The sequence below is a fragment of the Anabas testudineus genome, chromosome 6 (assembly GCF_900324465.2).
Source record: "Anabas testudineus chromosome 6, fAnaTes1.2, whole genome shotgun sequence".
NCBI lineage: Eukaryota > Metazoa > Chordata > Actinopteri > Anabantiformes > Anabantidae > Anabas > Anabas testudineus.
The window spans coordinates 19,036,842-19,054,053 of NC_046615.1; the positions used below are offsets into that span (position 1 = coordinate 19,036,842).

At 41.2% G+C, this 17,212-nt stretch overlaps 1 protein-coding gene across 4 annotated transcripts in view; it reads right to left on the reverse strand.

Annotated features, from left to right (window-relative positions):
• Positions 1–1,308: 1,308 nt before the first annotated feature.
• peak1 (pseudopodium-enriched atypical kinase 1) overlaps positions 1,309–17,212 on the reverse strand; it is an 81,058-nt gene continuing 65,154 nt past the window's right edge. For all 4 annotated transcript variants that reach the window (XM_026366039.1, XM_026366038.1, XM_026366036.1 and 1 more), the window contains 3 exons: positions 14,013–14,260; positions 7,931–8,745; positions 1,309–5,249 (listed from right to left, as the gene is read on the reverse strand). In XM_026366039.1, coding sequence (XP_026221824.1) covers positions 3,876–5,249; positions 7,931–8,745; positions 14,013–14,260 — 2,437 coding nt within the window. In that variant the 3' untranslated portion in view covers positions 1,309–3,875. The remainder of the gene's footprint in view (positions 5,250–7,930; positions 8,746–14,012; positions 14,261–17,212) is intronic.

The window sequence follows — 17,212 nt, forward strand, 5'->3', positions numbered from 1 at the left end:
GACAGCTGAGTAAGACATATTATGTTAGATAAGAGTATTATCTCAGCCCAGACAGGATAATCTCATCGTTTTGGTTCAAGCTAAATGTTTCATCAAGGCACTGAAAATTAAAGCTTCCCTTTTAACAGTAAAATGCAGACGGCATGCGCAGACACAGTGGGAAAATAAAAATCAAACAGAGGCGTAACAGCAGCTGAATGGTGCATTCTGATTTTCTTTTGCCTATTTAATGTCTCCATCTGGTGGTGGAGCCTTTGTAGTGACGTGGCTGCAGAAAAAAAAACTTCCTTTCTGACAAAAGCATTGTTCAAAACACCCACGGAGCAGTGAGTGACTCATGCATATGTTAATAAATAGCGTAACGTGGGCCCAAAGAGTAATTTTTAGCCACTTGACCTGACTTTAACATGACTTTACATGGAGGTGAAAGAACATTAAAGTGATTTAATGAAGCCAGTGTTGTCTTTTAAAGCGTGCATGATAAATAAGAAAATGCACAAGTCATACATTTTCTTCTCTTTATAAATCCCAGAGTTTCACAGCAGATCAATACTGAGCTGGGAAAAAGAAATGTGTGCTTTGGGGTTGCTGCTGGGCATTACAACAGCATCACAAGGCAAGTCTTTAAATCTTAAATCTGACTTTCTGGAAAGCATGTAGAGAGGTTTAAGATTTTATTAATCAATAAATAAGTCAACGGGATAAGAACAGCGTGGGGATTTTCTTTTTCTTTCTTTAAAAAACTATGCGATATTTGCAAAGACACAGGATGAACAGGAGTTCTCTTAATCTCTTTTAAACAGTCTGATTGCAGGTTTTAAACCAATGAGGAGATCTGGTTGATGTTAGAAACCACTGAAATGATTCATGCTTCCCGTTTTAGTACAGTCACTGTAAATTATTTAACAGGTTCATTATCAGCCGAAGGTGGTTCTTATTTTACAGAAATCATGTGCGGTTAAGTTTCACCGCATAAACTAGTTAATAAAAAAAGGAAGTGAAGTAAATAGTACTTAATCTTGGTCAATGTGTTCAGTTTCTGGTTGCTCTCTAGTGCAGGGTTCATAGACATATCACAGCAGTAAGAACACAATGCAACAACATCTATATATATAAAAACATATATTTATTGTTCTGTTACTGCTGGTTAACTTGATCAACAATAGTTGGCAACAGGCCACGGTACAGACTGTACACATATTAACAGAAAGCCTCAGAGGGCTTCGGTTATTTTCTGTTCAGTGGCAATTAACAATGCAAAGAGAAACCACAGCAAAGAGAGAAAAAAGCCATATCCACTGCAGGCGGTTGATGAATGTTGAGTTTTAATGGTTCGTTCATCCTTCAGCCACTTCTCAAAGTGGTTAATCTCCTAAGCAGGTCGTTCTTTACAAGACGGGTAAAAATACTGTACACTGTTCTGTATTTCAACGTAGTTGAAGAAAAAGATCTTTTCCCATTTCTACTTTTGTGTAGGACAGTGATAACTACTCATCGTTTTCTTCCCCTAAACAAGCGAGGGCGAAGAAAGTCAAGTAAAGCTTTAAAAATGAATAAATGACATCCGCCTCTCTAAAGACAGACATTGAGGTGCTCCATACTCAACAAAATAGTGTGTGGATTAAAATACATAATGGTAATATATATTTATACTATACATATACTATATAAAGGCTTAATTCTCTAGATACAAGGACAGCCACCAGTGCTGTCCACACACATTCCTTAGCACACAAAACCTTTTCGCAGCAACAAACTCGCACCTGCTTTATCTCATTTTCACTCCATGGACCATAAAGTCTTGTACTGTACATCTGCAGTAGGATCCTGATCCCAGAAGAACATTTTCTCCCCAGTGACAAACTGATCTGCTGCAGTTTGTGGATAACAAAGAAAAAAACTTTTCATAAGACCAGATGAAGGAAACTTGTTCATGCAAAGGTTTTTTTGCAGTGTCAGTTTAAAAACAGCGTCCACGTGGATGGATGTCGAGGGAAAGTTCTGCATATGTGAGTGAGAGCAGGTCCAAAAGTACACCAAGAACAGTTCTGACCACAATAAACCCATGTGCATAAAACATGTTCAAATGTAGAAGCTGATGCTTGTGTCCATGTTGATTCCACTGACTCCAGACTTGAAGGTACTGATCAATAACACGGAGCTCATTTAATTAAACCAGAATCTGGTGAATGACAAACAGGGAGCATCAACGCAGGATCTGCTGTTCGACAGCTACAAGAGGACGGAGGAATGGAAGTCTCTGTGGTTGAGTAGCTTCTCTTCAAGGCTATTTTTTGATCATATAAAGTTTTTCTGTTAAAACAAAGTGGTTCAGTTGGAAGATGAGTGTGTTCAGGAGCAAGACCAGGTCCAAATGTCTGTTTCAGTCCAGGCAAAACGTACATTCCACACGCCGCAAAAACAAAACAAATCCAGTTCCTCAAATTTACAGGAACTTCTCTCGGTCTCTCCTGCACCACCATCAAGTCTCCGCTGAGGAGCACCAACGTTCACAATGACTGTGCAAATGTCATCCATAAGCATTCGAAAAGAACAGAGAAGAACATCTAGCAGGCCGCCAAACAACCCAGGCTCTTATCCACTGAAAGAAGTTCTTTATGCTAAACTTCACTTTGTTTCTAAAGTTGCAGAATTTAACTGAGATGAATCAGTTTATGTGCCACATAACTAATGGAAGAGAGAGTTAGTAAAAAGCTGTGTAACGACAAATGTTCATGCACTGGTATCTAACTAAACAAAGATTGTAATTGCACATCCTCGAACTAGAACCCAAACCAAAAGCCAGGGCAGCTGCGTCCCATTTCAACTTCAAAGTATCTAAAACTTGTTAACTGGGCTCTGAAAACTGCAAAGCTAAGAACCGCTCAGTGTTCATCAGCCACCTCACAGAAAACCCTGTTAAGAAGCACAGAGAGCTTTAGATATAATGGCTGTTAAATCCAGCACTAGGTCAGAGTTGAGTAATCCACAAAATGAGGATCAGAACTGCATCTTTTCACTTCTGCTTCAGTCTCGATTAAAAATAAAAACCAATCCAACAGGAAGTTTGTGTTGATCTTCACTCTTTTCTCCTTGTTCTCTTCCTTTCAAATAGTCTACCTCTTCTTTGTCTTTAGAAAAGTGATTTGCTGCTTAAAATATAACAGTACAGGACTGGGACATAAATTAATCTCAAGCTTCCTCTAGAAATCTAAATGTGGCACAACTTTAGATGTCTAGAAGCTTCTCTGTAAGATATTAATGTGTACAACTTTAAAATCTCAAATTTATTCCATTTGACAGTGACTTAAATAAACCCTGGAGACAGCTTTCATACAAATCATTTCTAGGATATATCTCTGCAGAACTTGGCTTAAAAAAAAATAAAAAAATCTAAAAATCCCTCAAACGTTTGTTTAATCTCTTGACAAATCCCCTTTAAAATACACATGTGGAGTGAAAAGCTAAAGAAACTGCTGAACCAGGCATCCGTCCGGTAATTCACTCCCAAGAACCAGGATGAATTCAGCTCACCGTGTTTCCCATGATTGTCACAGGCTAAATTTGAGAACAATGTCCGACAGCCACTTACTGCAGAACTTGTGACAATCGTGCTCATTTAATGTGAGTGCTATGACTAGTCTTGGGGATGAGGCCTAGCTGCTTGATTGGACCACAGGCTCTCACACTGTGGATTGATTTGTCCACGAAGGAAACACACACGCTGCAGAACCAGCTGATTAGTTTTAGGTGCGCACTGTGGCAGCTGGAACAACAAAGCCGACTATTAGCTTACATCACACTTCAGCATCAGCACTGGGACCACACGGGGGAAAGTTGAACCTGTTGCCATAGTAACAGCTGGGAAGATGAACTCAGAGTGGCTGTGACTGAGTCAGGTGGAAGGCGTGTGCTGGATGTGTTTGGGTTTGGTTCTGTGCTGGGTGCACCGGCTGGCTCTGGTTCTGGGACTGAGGATTTGGTTGCGGCTGCTGCAGGATGTGCACCACCCGGCTCAGGGAGTCTGTGCTGGCAAAAGCCAGATACTGGCAGCACAACCAGTCCTCCAGGCTCACACCACAAGCCGTGTCCAATGATCGCTCCGCAAACTTGATCATCATCAGTGTCCGCTTCAAGTCCAGCCAGTTCTGGAGGGTGGCCTCTCGCTGGCTGGAGGTGGCCCCTGACATGGGGCCTGTGCTGTTGCAGCCCAGCGCCTGGAACAAGTCCTCCCGAGGGCCCCAGAGGAGGCACTGCAGACAGGCCCGGGCCTCAGACATCCGAATTCTTTCTGAGGGGTTGACGGTGAGCAGTAACCTGGCGAGCTGCTGTAGGCCCTGAGAATACAGCGATTTGACGGGCAGCTGTGGTAGATCGGCCCAGGTGTACTCCTTCTCCTTCAGCTCTGGCGATTCCTCAAAGGGGTTCGGTCGGTGCAGCATCTCGTAGATGAGAATTCCAGTTTGAAACTCGTCACACTTGCGGTACTGAGTGGCTGTGACGATTTCAGGTGCCAGTCGCGAGTGGTCGCGCAGAGTACTGGGGTCGGCTGCCATGAGAGTGCTCTTCTGCTTTGCTTGAGAGAAGTTACTGATGATGAGGCGGGCGGGGCACGTGGCGTTGGCAGCCGTAACCGCAGCAGCACTAGCAGAGGTTGCACCAGAGCTGCTGCTGTTGCTGTTGTTGTTGGGCTCGAGTAAGTCCAGGTTCCAGGGGTTTCCAGGCTGGCAGTTGACCAGCAACAGGTTTTCCAGTCGCAGGTCACAGTGGGTCACGTGATAAGGTTTCATGTGCTCCAGGCCAGAGCACAGCTGCAGCAGCAGGAGACAGACCTGCCGCTCGTACAGCTCGGGGTTATGAGCATGTCTCGCCACACCTTCACGAACAAAGTCCGCCACTGTCTGGAAGGGCACCTCGCGTGTGATGACCACCACTCTGCTTGTCAAGCAGCCGGCAGCGTTCATGTGAACCGCTGCTGGGGTTTCATCTAATTTACCATTTGAGTCTGTCTTTTTGTTTTCAGTCTTATTCTCTTTCTTCTTCTCCTTCAGCCTGTTGGCATTGTTCTCCTCATCCTCGTCCTCCTCCTCATCTTCTTCTTCCTCTTCCCAGGGCAGCAGGCGGGCGGGGACATCAGCCAGGAAGTGTCCGCAGTCCTGCTGAATGTTGAAGTGCACCGGCAGACTCTGTCTCACTGCAAGGCTGTGAAAAAACTGCTGCTGGGTCTCCTTCACTTTGCTCCGACAGATCTAGAGAAATAAAGACAAGGAAAAGAGCGTTAACATTAATGTGTGGTTTGCTTTTGAGTTGTTAAATATTGCTTTAACATGCAAGTCTGGTCTCTGAAGCACCCGTGACCAGTAGCATCTTACATCAAATTGTGTCCTGATACCAGCTGGAATAAAATGAGTATGTGTAGTGATTCAGCCTGTATGAAGGAACCTTGTACCTCCTGCCAGAGGGTAAAATTTGCTGAAACTCACTGTGAATTGGGTCGGATGCTATTTGTCTTGCTTGCTTAGTCAAAGTCTGCTCACACATGAGCTGGCGGAAAGGATAGTTTGTGACACCAGTGATTTTCATGGTGGATTTAATCAACTGGCCAAAGTGATTTCAGCTGGACTGATAGGTTCCCACAGCAAGCAGTAATCCTATAAAGTATGACACTTTCTAACACCGCCGGGTAGAAGACGGCTTCTGTTCAGCACCATACAACTTGCTGTTTGTGAACATAGAGCTTATTCCTCTGTGCCAAAGATCTCCACTGTTGTCCAAAACCTTTTTTAAAACACAACAATGAGTCAATCCCACTTACACCACCTTTCTGCTAAATTATCTTAGCTGATCACTGCAGAGCCCACCATCTCCAGAAACCAGTTTAGCCTTAAAAAGAGTGTTTACGTACGATTCAGAAACCGCGGCAGAAAAACGTGTATTTTCTCTCAGTTGTATTAAGACACTCATGTTAATTGAGACTCCAGCAGAAACAGAAATTGCCCCTTAAGTGCAATTTAATGCAAACAGCAACATCACAAGAATAAATTTTTATTTCTTTGACAACTCTTTGCTTGTCTCAGTTTCTTTATAAAATTGCAGCTCAGGCTGTTAATGGGATATAGTACAGAGGGAAGCAGACTTCAGGCTGTCATCGGCAGCAGTGAGAGTGTGTCTCCGTGTCCTAAACCACAGTGACAGCCTCTGCAGCTCTTTGTCTTTCTACACTTTGATCACAGCACAGAGGGGAGAAGCCGAGTCAAGGACAGTATCTGTCTCCACAGACGGCAAACAAACAAACAACAAGGGGAAACAAGTCCCAATGTGTTATTATTAGGATATTTAGATTAAACAATTGATAGTTGTTTTTAAATAAAGTAATTAGATTACAGAGACTAATCTGTTTTATAATATCTGTGGATGTGACTTTAAATTCTGCACCAGTGAATGCATTTCAAATACCACGTATTTCTTTTATATATGTATATATATGTTTGAAAATCCCCTAAATGCTGAATGCTGACAGTGTTTGAAAGTGATGTAGAGATGTCATTGACAAATAATATTAAAATATTTACCTGCTCCTTATCAGCACTTTCAAAATATGTTGTTGTTTTTACCTCTGTCTTTGAGAAACATAAAAGAAGCTGCAATAAAACAGTCTGTGTTTTCTTAATGACTGTTTCTACATAAATTATTTCTCTTTATTACATCTATTAACCTTGGTGGTGTTTGGCATAATTCATGTACATTTTATTGGACTGTGATGTGGAATGAGCAACACTGCACCAGTAAATGGATTTCAAACACCACGTAACTCCTGAGGAATGTGCAGTAGGAGTGCTGTGGGCTTGGAGACTCCAGCAGGCCATTCTTTGAGGACATATTTGTAGACTATTTCATAACAGTTTGGCTGGGTGGTTAACACACAATCAATTGCATTTATTGTTTTTTGTCACTTCCTTAACGCCGATATGTCAGGGATCTTCTTAAAGCCTCAAACATTTGCTTGCTGGATTCCTCCGAGAGTTGGGGATTCACAAAAAGACATGTTAAAGGTAGATTATGAATAATTAGCACTGCATTAAAAATATCACAGTATGTGAAATCTCATTTGCAGAATGATCAGCTACATGGAGGCGGAAGCACAACTGGGCCACATTAAAATGGAGAGTTGAAGAAAGTTTAATTGGGGAGTAGGGCCCTGTTTGTGTTCTGCTGCTTTTGCTCCTCCTCGTTGCCTTATTTATGGATGAACATCATAAAAAAAAAAAAAAAAAAGAGTTTCTCTTGAGCCTGCTGCTAATGTGAAGGCAAAGCTTTGAAGTATGGTGAGGCACAGAGAATTTCATATCCTGTGAATAATGTAACCTTCATCCATATCTACTTTGTATTTAGCTTCAGAGATTTTCCGCCTGGGTCCCCGACCACAACCTCTCTGTCTTCCCTCACTCTGTCTTCTCTTTGTGCATAACGTATACACACAAACAAAAAAAGCTACCCTCACATGATTAAATACGGGGAAAAAAAACATTCATAAACAAGCTTTATTACACAAGGTTGTGCCCTAAAGGCTCAAAGTTTAAGTGCCAGTTTTTCAGCACAGACATGTTCTTTCACCTCAGCTGAGAGAGTGGGAGGAAATTCCACAATGCAAAGAAATAATACAAGGACTTTATAAATCTATTGCAAGGACACCAACCACCTGATGGAAAAAATATGCAAAATTCTTTTTGATGCATGCAGAGTGCAAAGCAAAGACCTCAAATTACAAACTAATGGTGAAAATAAGCTACTAATAGGCCTGGAAGCAGCACTTTGCAACTTTAATATTCTCCTTATGGTAAAAGGCAGACAGCACAAATTGGAAGTGATCAATCTGAATATTGTAATTTGTCAAGACAAACCGTACTGTAAACCAAACCAGACATCTCACCTTTATGGCATAGTTGACAAGTGGGTCCTTGGCATAAGAGGCGGTGTAGTAAACAGCATCTCCTGCCTCACAGCAGGGTTTCCCAGTGGTCAGCCTGAAATGGGACCAGCTGTCTGTGCCGAATCTCAAATGATCCTTCTGGCCAGCCATGAAACGGTCTTCACACTTTGCAGCCAGCTTCCGCAGCGTGTCTGTGTGAAGCCCCCGGATCCTCCCCACAACCTCATCCCAGCTGTCCAAACCCCGGTAAAGGGCAGCTCTCTGGGGTTTGGTGCACCCTCCTCCAGCAGCAGCAGCAGCACTCCGACCCCTTCCAGCCAGAGACTCAGTACTTGGGTAGGCCCTCCTGTCCCTGCCTGTGGTGGTACCAGGTGCAGAAGGTGCAGTTTGGGGAATCAGGGAGGATGTGCTGTTAGTTGGGCGGCCCTTGCTAGTGGCCGTCACAGCTGATGGCCTCTCCAGGGAGTCACCACTCTCATGGTCATGGGCTCGATGGGGTTCAGAGCTGAGAGAGGAGCTCTGACTAGCTGTCTCCCAGGTGGAGTCCAAGTCGTATAGAGGGTTGGCCACACTCAGGTTGGTGCCCCCAGGTTTAGCCTCAGCTCGAGGTCTCAGGGGTCCCTGGATTGGTTCTTTGCCTCCGAAGGTGGGCTCAGTACTGGAGCGTGGTACAGCTTTCTTAGGTAATGGTGGTGGTGTGGCCTTAGGCGCTGGATGGTCAGAAAAGCTGTCCAGGTCGATGGAGGCCAAAGTGTCGTTGGAGGCTTTGATGTTCCGTGGTTGTTTCAGTGGGATCATGTTGGCTCTGGATTGACCTGGAGGGGAGGGAAGATAAAACCTCTTTACTGGGACAATAAGGATCAAAAACAAAATCAACCTGATACAGGGCAGCACATAAAACTGGCTGGAGAGAAATATGTTATACTTCAAGTGGGGTTGTGGGGTTTTCTATATAATTCTGTATATAGTTATATACGGGAACAGCTATAATATGCATTGGTGGAAAGGATGTACTCTGAAGCACAACTTGCAACACTTGTTCTTAAATGTTTTACTTACGTAGATCTTATGAATACATCTACCATCAGTAGCAGTCTATGATTAATTTATACCAAATAAGTGAAATAATCCAAAGTCATTCAATTCATCTTAGCCACTTTAAAATGTTACTTCGTAGGTTTGATTCATTAATTGACAGTACATAAAAGTACATCATTTATTAAAAAATCCTTAAATATCTGGAAACTAGATATAGAAAAATAGAACAGAAGTCAAAAAAGAATAAAAAAACAGCTGTAAAGGTTAAAACTGACACCTGACACACTCAAGTCACTCAATTCTCTTTCATCATCAGCTTCTCCAGAGCAACTTGTTTCAACCACATGGTGTTCAGTCAGTCACCCACTGGCTTGAAGATGAGAGGCTGACATGAGGATGTGTGCTGCAGCACGTGAGAGAACTGGTTGCCCTGAGGAGAATTGAAGCCAGGGAGCAGGACAGCTGGGCACAAGTCATCCCTCCAACCATCCAGCTGCCTGACTCAATCTGCAGTCTTGTTCTGCAATGAGGCTTAAAGAGGCAACATGAAGACCACATTTATCAGTGGCTGAAAGTGACCTTATTTTCTGGGTTGGTGGTGGAAAGGAATTGGAGGGTTAAGGGATTGATTGGATTCCCACGATTGTCTCTGGAGTTGAAGATTGCAGAGGCTGTTGGGTCAAAGACAAGTGTCTGATAAGATGGAAAGAACAAAGAAGTCATGCCGCTTGCAAGACAGGATTGAAGCAGCCTCATAGCTTTGACTGAGTGGTTACACAAGGTCACAGACAACCCTACTGTGCAGCTTTAAACTCACCAGGGAACACCCCAATTTCTCAAACAATGACAATGAGAGGCTTCACAGTGTTATAATATGATGTCTTTCAAAGTCAAATCCTCTAAAATTCACTGTTCAGTCTCTAAGGTAAAGGGCAGTTTCTCTTTGCATAGCACAAAAGTTACTGATTGAACAGTACAGCTCCTCACGTGTCATCACCATGCATCATGCTGCCATCATCTTAAGAAAGAGGCCTTAAGAAAGAGGCTGAAGTAAATGAGTGTTGTTAATCCTCTGCAGAAGGAACATATTTAATGTGCTTCTCCACCAATCTGCAGTAATCCATCCAAGAAAACAAGCGTCTCCCCCATCCAGTCAGAGATCTTCTATTGCAGCAATGTGGCTGTGACTTAACTTAATTACATAAGACTAACTCAGTTTGTGAATGTCACTTCACTTAAAACCGAGTTACCAAGTAGACAGACAATAAATAAATCTGATGATGTAAGGACTAGCATACAGAGAATACAAACATCCTATGAATGATAATGAATATATTGCCTATTATAAATTAGAGCTGCAACCATTTATTGCATTCCATTGTTTCATTTACATATTTCTTTTAAATTACCTGAATAACTGTTTTGTCCAAAAAATGTCCAAACATTGTAAAGAACACAGATGATCCAAGAGGAGCTTTCAGAGGACCTACGATCAAGAATTGTTGATTTACATAGAGCTGGAAGGGGTTAGAAAGTGATGTCAAAGTCTATTCACAAGTCTACAGTTAGACAAACAATCTACAAATTAAGAAACTTTGGGACTGTGGCTACTCTACTCAGAAGTGGGCAATCAGTCGAAATGACTCCAAAAGCACAACAAACACTCATCAATGAAGTAAAGAAGCAACCCTAGTGACAGCCAAAGATTTAAAGGCATTGTTAGAACTGGCTAATATCTATGTTTATGATTCTACAGTAGGTAAAACATTGAACAAGCAGGGTATCTATGCTGCTAACTAAAAATAGAAGAAGTATTGGCAAAATCTTTTGTGGACTGATGAAACAGAGATTGAATTATTTACGCCTGCTTTGCTGCCTCAGGGCCTGGCCAGCTAGCAGTGACTGGGGTGAAGATGAATTCCCAAGTGTATCAGAAAATGTCTTCAGAATAATTTGATAATGTCTGTACATACTGTACATACAGCTGAAACTCTGTAGAAGTTGGGTGATGCTACCGGATAATTATCCAGAACACGCCACGGAATGACTTTAGAAAAACACAATCCACCTTTTGGAGTGGCCAAGTCAGAGCCCAGACCTCAACCCAAAAAAGATGCTATGGAACGACTTGAAGAGAGCCACAAACATGAGACATCATGTTTGGTGGTGTTTATAGACAAGCCATGAAATTCCAAAGGGTTCACATACTTTTTCTTGCCACCGTATGCTATCTTATCTGTTAGAAACATGTCCATTTTCATAGATAAAGCATCTTAGAGTCTAATTAGGAGGGAAACTGACTTCCTATACTGTGTGAAATAATAAAAAAATGAAATAACCTTTATGTATTAAATATATTAGACAGTAATCCAACAATAAGACATTACATTTGCAGTTCAGCTAAACAGACTGGTAATGTTTGCAGGCAAAACAAGGAACTTGTTGCTATAGTAGAGCGATTACTGTTCGGCAATTGTGCTGCAATAAAACTAACTCTGACAAGAGGATAAAAAGAAGGAGGTGGGTAGAATAATAGGGGAGGAATGAAACAAGAGCAGTGGAGTGGGTGGCTGGAAGTGCTAGAAGTGACAGAGACAGGGGAACATAAAGAGGTGAGGGGATGAGCAGAAGACACCTTATGGGAGAGTGACAAATTGCCAAGTAATGGAAGAAACAAATACTGAAAGTCAAGAAGGAAAAACAAGCCTACCTCAATTCCACAATTGCCTTTAAGTTAAGCAAACGCGGTGCAGCAGTGGTGCAGAGAGGCAGAGAGAAATGCTTTTCTCTGCTTCCATCCCTGAGAGTCTGTATGGAGCCACTGGTGCCAACAGGCAGGCTCAACACTCCCACCAATACTGGAGAATTCTCACTGAGTGAGCCAGTGAGAGATCTGCCTCCTATTGCCTGATGCGCTGATTAAAACACAAAGTGTGCGTATAGTGTATATATAGTATAGTGTGAGAGAGAGAGAGACTTCAAATTTGAACGTGAATCTCCACTAAAATGTGTGAACAGACTATTACTGCAGCCAAAAGTGAACTGCAGAGAGAGGGAGAGAGAGAGAGGAAGAGGAGGGGAGAGAGAGAGAGAGAGAGAGAGAGAGAGAGAGAGAGAGAGAGAGAGAGAGAGAGAGGGAGAGAGAGAGAGAGAGAGAGAGAGAGAGAGGGAGAGAGAGAGAGAGGGAGAGAGAGGGAAGGCAAATCAATGCTGAAATCTTGACAAGCAGAAAAAATGAGATTGATGTGGAAACTTAAAATAGGCGTCACACTCAGAGGCTGAGTGTTATAATCTTGAAGGCCACACACACCCTCACAAACAAAACTGACATACTGTACAATGTCTGCAAGCAGGCAAACACACAAACACCAACTACTGTCTTGTTTCTCATTAGCAGCATGTAGAAGAGCTGCAGGCAGCTCATCATGCGTCATCCAGGGAGCTCTTAGCATATTCACAATATATCCAACCACGTAGCTGGTGTGCATTCTGAGCATCACAACAATAAAAAAACACACAAATACAGCATACCCAGATCACGCACATACCCTTGTAAAAACCTAATTAGTGCAACAACAACTCTCAAACTCTTTGCCTCTCATAAATCCTCTAATAAGAAGACCCACACAGCTTTTAAATACCACACAACCACATGTAAATGTACAAAGTGAAGCACCTCAGCAGTGTATCTGCTCCACAATCCCACACTCTTCACCCTGTCACTTTTGTGTTTCTATTTCTTTTCTCTCATACACCACTTGATCACAGTGAGATCCTTTCCCACACAGAGAAAGCTTCATGTTAAAAGTGCCTGGCTATGTTTGACAGCTATGCCTACTTGCGCCTCTTCCTCCTCTCGTTGCTTAATGTGCTCACATCATTCCACCACCGCTGAACCTGTTGTACTAAGCTGCTGTCAAGTCTGATGATGACATGTCAAAACCAGGAACTTGTAATGTATTGTTCAAGTCTACAGTACTATTACAAACTAGTTATTTTGCCATTTCATACATTTTAATTTCTTATTTTTTCCTATGGCTATATCTGAAATTGTTATGTGGTACTGTAATATCTTCAGAAATTCAGTATGAATATTTTTTGTATTGTATTTTTCAGTATCTCAATTATATATTTCTTCCTCCAAATCACTGTTGCTGTTTGAATTTCTTGCTTTCAAAAATAAAACTAGGGTCTTTGAAACCATTATGTTGTTTCAGGCACTGTCCATGTAAAACAACAGAATCGAACAGAGGTTTTCTTGAAGAATCACAGACACCTGCAAATGATTCATAAAGATGTTTGTGCCTCTGGAGAATTGTCTTAACATTATCTTTCACCAGCACAAAGCCAACCTCAAAGCAAACACAAATAACACAAAGAAGATTTACACAATGGCAGGAGGCTAATCTACATGTTTCATCTCGTTATGTTCAATAAATATGCTAAAACAAATGGCCATGAAGACACTGGTCCCAGTCCACCAGAGATAGAATCAGATCTATTAAATTCCAAGTTACAGGCTGTGGGTGACAGGATGTGTTAAGATTCTGGGCTCCAGCTGTTTTAGCAGGAAATAAATTAGAACTTGTCACATGTGGAGGTGTGTTGGGTGTGCTTCAGAGAATGCTGAAGAAAAGTAAATTGAACTACTTAGAGTAGGAGCAAAGTGAACTTTCAAAGACAGAGGATGACTTTTCATATTTAAAAAATATAACCTGTGCTTAAAAAACGAACTGTGGTGCAAAATCAGCAACTTATGAGAAACATATTGTGTTTGCCAGAGATCTTCCCTGTAAATTATAGTAAACTGTGTTTTTGAGGAAGAAAATAAACGAAAGTTAAACATTGCAAAATATAATTAAATTTAATTGTCATAACTTCGTCAGATATAGAAGGAATGCATTCATTTGGACAATAAAAGCTGTCAGGCTTACTATCCACACATACCAACACAGCTGTGAGGAAGTACTATTGTAAGGATCGGGTTAAGATATGATATTTATGTTTTAGAAACCTTTGTCAACCATGCATATGTCATTCTTACCCAGGTTGCTGTATGTGGCACTGCAGTGGCTGGAGGCGGGGGAGTGAGAATGATGGGAGTGATTTCCATCATCCTCTGGCTCGCCCAGGCTGGCGCTGCCCTCGCTGGCTGAAGCTAGTATGGGAACCTGGTTGGCACGGGCCTCCTCAGCCTCCCCAAGCACCAGTCCTAGATTCACTTTGGCAGGCAGAGAGGTAGCACCAGGGAGCTCTCGATCCCTGGCATTGCTGACACTGACTGGTACCTGGCTGCACATGACAGAGAGAGGCATGGCTAGTTATAGAAATGTAAAATGCTCACTCCATTGGTTTATTTCCTTTCGTCTTTCAGATAACATATCCCCACTCTTTTGATTTCATTCATTATTCTGTTTATAATAACATCTGATTCTGCAGACAAATACCTGCAAAAGAAGACATGAATGAGGGAAATAATTGTGCCTTAGTGCAAAGATGGTGGTGTTTATAGATGATAAACGAGGAGCTTTTGATAAATGCTTCAAACTGTTATTGTTCATTTTGTCTGTGATGGATAGTCGTATCTAACATCATAAGATATGAACAAAACACATAATATACAACAACATTTTTATCTAGTCAGTAGTTGTCTGTCTCAAATCAATGTCTGCATCATTTGAATGTATCACACAGCTCGGCGTGCGATCATTAGCTTTGATGACAGTAGGTGGCTATGATTTGAGGAATTTAAAGAGGTGAGATAAATTTCACCTAGATCTGCCACAGCAGATTGGGGAAATGTGTGATAATAAGGTTGCAGATCTAAATGTGATTACTTTGTGTGCTTTCTTTTTTATCCCATCACACGCTCAACAAAGCTGCAGGAGTGAAATGAAGCATTCTGGTTGTACTGAAGAAAAAGTGAATGAACCATGATGCTTAGAAAGACAGAATAAAGAATTAAAAAACAAAACAAAATGTGATCCTGTTTCGTGAGCAGCAACACTAATACAAACTGTCACCACAAGATATTTACGTGAGCATGGCATCTTGAAACACTGTCTGCTAAATGATTTGCTGCATGTTATGTCTCTGTTGTAATGTTGCCCTTCAAAATGACTTACAACAGATGAATATATAATGTTCCCTATTACAACAGGATCAACAGGATGCTACATCTTCGTTACGTACTGACAGTGGTCCAATTGAGCTGTGGGCACTAGAAATCTGGGTCATGTCTTACAGTTACTCAGGATGTGTTACCACTGAGAGAGGTAAGATTGCAGAGAGTGACCAAATCACAGTGTAAAATCCCTGGGGGATGTTACAAGGACACTTGTCATAAACTGTAGCTTGTTAATACTAAAGATGCAAGTTGTAAAAACGATTTGCCACATACTGTATGTTACCACAATTTAAAAATGAAAATATATCAATAAAGCCAGAACATTTTTTATGTACAACCCAGTACTAGCAGCTTCTTGAATAAATTTCCCCAAGGGGGTCAATAAAGTATTCATTAAATAATTAATATGAAGTACAAGTACTTTTATATGCCTGTACATAGATACTTTAAATAGACAGTGTGATATATCTGGACTGCAACCCTAAACATATCTAGACATCATCCAGTTGATTTGCATGAGACCTCAAATGTCCGAGTAAGATTACCAGGATTTTATACTGCAAAGCTCCTACTGCAAAGTCCGGGTAACTACTTCTCGTAACGCAATACATAATAAAATGTATCCGGTGGTGTTTCATCATCACTCTCATCATGAGCCATCTAGGACCAGCCTGCCACTCTCAATCAACCTGGCTCCTGATGCCTGATAAGATTTTCAATGTGACCGGTGATGTGAAATGTCTCAACCCCATTGTGATGAGTGTGGCTTGTTGGGTGTAATGTTTGTATTATTCTGAGTCAGATGTGTCATTTCCTTTGACTGTAATGTTGCTTATACACTCCTAATGTGACTAATGATTTATGTAATCATAGAAAAAAGTCCCTCAAGACATAGACAAGCTCAAAGAAATCTGTGTCCAACACAAAGTTTGGGGCATGTAGCACTTTTCTACACCATCATTTGCACTTGTAAAATTAGCTGTTTTTTTTTTTTTTTTTTAATCACCAACAAGCTTGCCAGTTATTCACAGCCAGTCATAAAGAGTGTAAAATCAAGTGCTAAAGCTACTGTGTTTGCCTAGATTATCTTGATAAGATTTTAAATGGTTGCTTTAGACACTAAAATAAGTGATGCAGATAGGACATCAAGTGATTACTATATATTTGTATGAAAGATTTTTTTCACCTTATGATATGGTGATCAATTAACCAATTCAAGGTGTTTTAAACATAGAGATAAATGACTAAAACCTAAAAGCATAAACCATCAAAACCAAGATCTTTAACATATTGTAGCTATTTAGGCAATGGAGATGGAAACATTTATTTTCTGACATTTTCATTATATTTTTGGATAGAAATATGTTTACACAAGCATTATTCTAATATTTTGACTATGATGGGATAGAAAAGTGTGCACTTAAAGAAAACAATCCTGCCGCTCATGTCTTTTACCTTGGGGCGCTGTGTCTGAGGTAAGCATCAAATCTGACAAGTTTATGTTCTGTCTATGTTGGCCATAAGCTATCTGTGTCTCCTTTAAAGAGAGTCAATCAATAGCCTCCAAGTTGCCACAGAGCAATACTTTAGCGACTGCCAGCAGTAGACAGTTGATATAAAAGGACCATAACAGTGTTGTAAGCCAACTAGAAAACAAAGAGTAAATAAACTGTAAAATGGTGGAGGCATAAAGATTGAGCTTAATCACTAACTAAAAAGCATAAAAACAGCACTGTATGATATAAAAAAAAAATGCAGAAGAAGTGTCCAAATCAGCTGGTGGCCTGATTTGTTTCCTCTTCTCTTCTTCCCTGATCTGTCTACATAAATAGATCAATTATTAATTAAATGCACTTGCTCTACCCAACACAAGGACACAACTAACATTAACCCTACTATAAAAGAGCACTAAATCACATTTTGGAGAGAACACAATCTGCAGCATACTGTATGAACAAAACATTCAGTCTCAATACACGCCTTAAGAGGCACTTGGCAGAAAAAAATACCTTTATTGCTGCTACACGTTTCATTGTCAGGACCTGACTTGTTCAGACAGCACAAAGCTGCCTTCGTGTATTTCACTTTTTCACAGCTCTCTGCTGCAAAGAATGTAC